The 1,067-nt window shown below is 38.1% G+C and overlaps 1 protein-coding gene across 1 annotated transcript in view; it reads right to left on the bottom strand.

Annotated features, from left to right (window-relative positions):
• Ccdc176 (coiled-coil domain containing 176) overlaps positions 1-1,067 on the bottom strand; it is a 29,803-nt gene that overhangs the window by 24,639 nt on the left and 4,097 nt on the right. Inside the window, exon 3 of the mRNA XM_013013540.1 lies at positions 296-361. Coding sequence (XP_012868994.1) covers positions 296-361 — 66 coding nt within the window. The remainder of the gene's footprint in view (positions 1-295; positions 362-1,067) is intronic.

A 1,067-nucleotide genomic window follows, 5' to 3' on the forward strand; every position in this document is an offset into this window, starting at 1 on the left:
TCTTCTTCTTCTTCTTCTTCTTCTTCTTCTTGTCAGTTCGGGGCTTGAACTCAGGGCCTGAGCACTGTCCTGAGCTTCTTTTGCTCAAGACTAACACTCTACCACCTGAGCCACAGGGCCACTTTGTTTAAGTGGTATTGCGGAATCGAACTCAGGACTTCATGCATGCTAGGCAAGCACTCCACCACTAAGCCACATTCCCAGCCCTTTTACTTATTCTTAATGATCTTAGGTAATTGAATTCACTGGAAACATAATCACTTAATAAGTGAAGTATTAGTATACATATACTCACCAACTTTTCCTTCTCCTCTTGAGCTTTTTCCTTTGTCTCAACCAATTGCTGTTTCAATAGTTCAATCTATAAATGAAAATCAGAGTCAGGAAGGTAAAGAAATAACTGTCCTAATTTTCTGTATATGTTTCAGTATTTTTACATAGCTAAAACAAGCAGGAGGAAGGGACATCTCCCAACAGTCTTAATCTGCTATTTCAAGATTTTAAGAATCCAGATTTCATCAGAATAAGTTAATTCTGTAATCAATTTAGTTTATAGATGTGGTAAAATATTAATTTACCATTTTAAGTGTATACTTCATATTTGCATTGTAAAATCTCTAGAATGTAACTTGTAAGTTTTTTGTGTATATGCCTTTAATTCAAGATTCAAGAGTTTCTTTCAAAGATGTTACTCTAACACTTGAGCCACACCTTAATTTCTGGCTTTTTGCTGGTTAACTAGATAGAAGAGTCTTGTATTTTGTCTGTTCAGGAAAGCTCTGAATTACAAATCTCAGATCTTGGTTTCCTGAGTAGCTAGGCTAATAGCATGAAGCACTAATACCCAGTTTTTGAGGGGGATTCTTTTGGTAGTACTCAGAGTCTTTTTTTTTTTTTTGCCAGTCCTGGGCTTGAACTCAAGGCTTGGACACTGTCCCTGAGCTTCTTTGGCTCAAGGCTAGCACTATACCACTTGAGTCAAAGCACCACTTCCAGCTTTTTCTGTTTATGTGGTACTGAGGAATGGAATCCAGGGCTTCATGCATGCTAGGCAAGGGAGGGAGGGG

This window comes from Dipodomys ordii, unplaced genomic scaffold (genome assembly GCF_000151885.1).
Source record: "Dipodomys ordii isolate 6190 unplaced genomic scaffold, Dord_2.0 Scaffold2, whole genome shotgun sequence".
NCBI lineage: Eukaryota > Metazoa > Chordata > Mammalia > Rodentia > Heteromyidae > Dipodomys > Dipodomys ordii.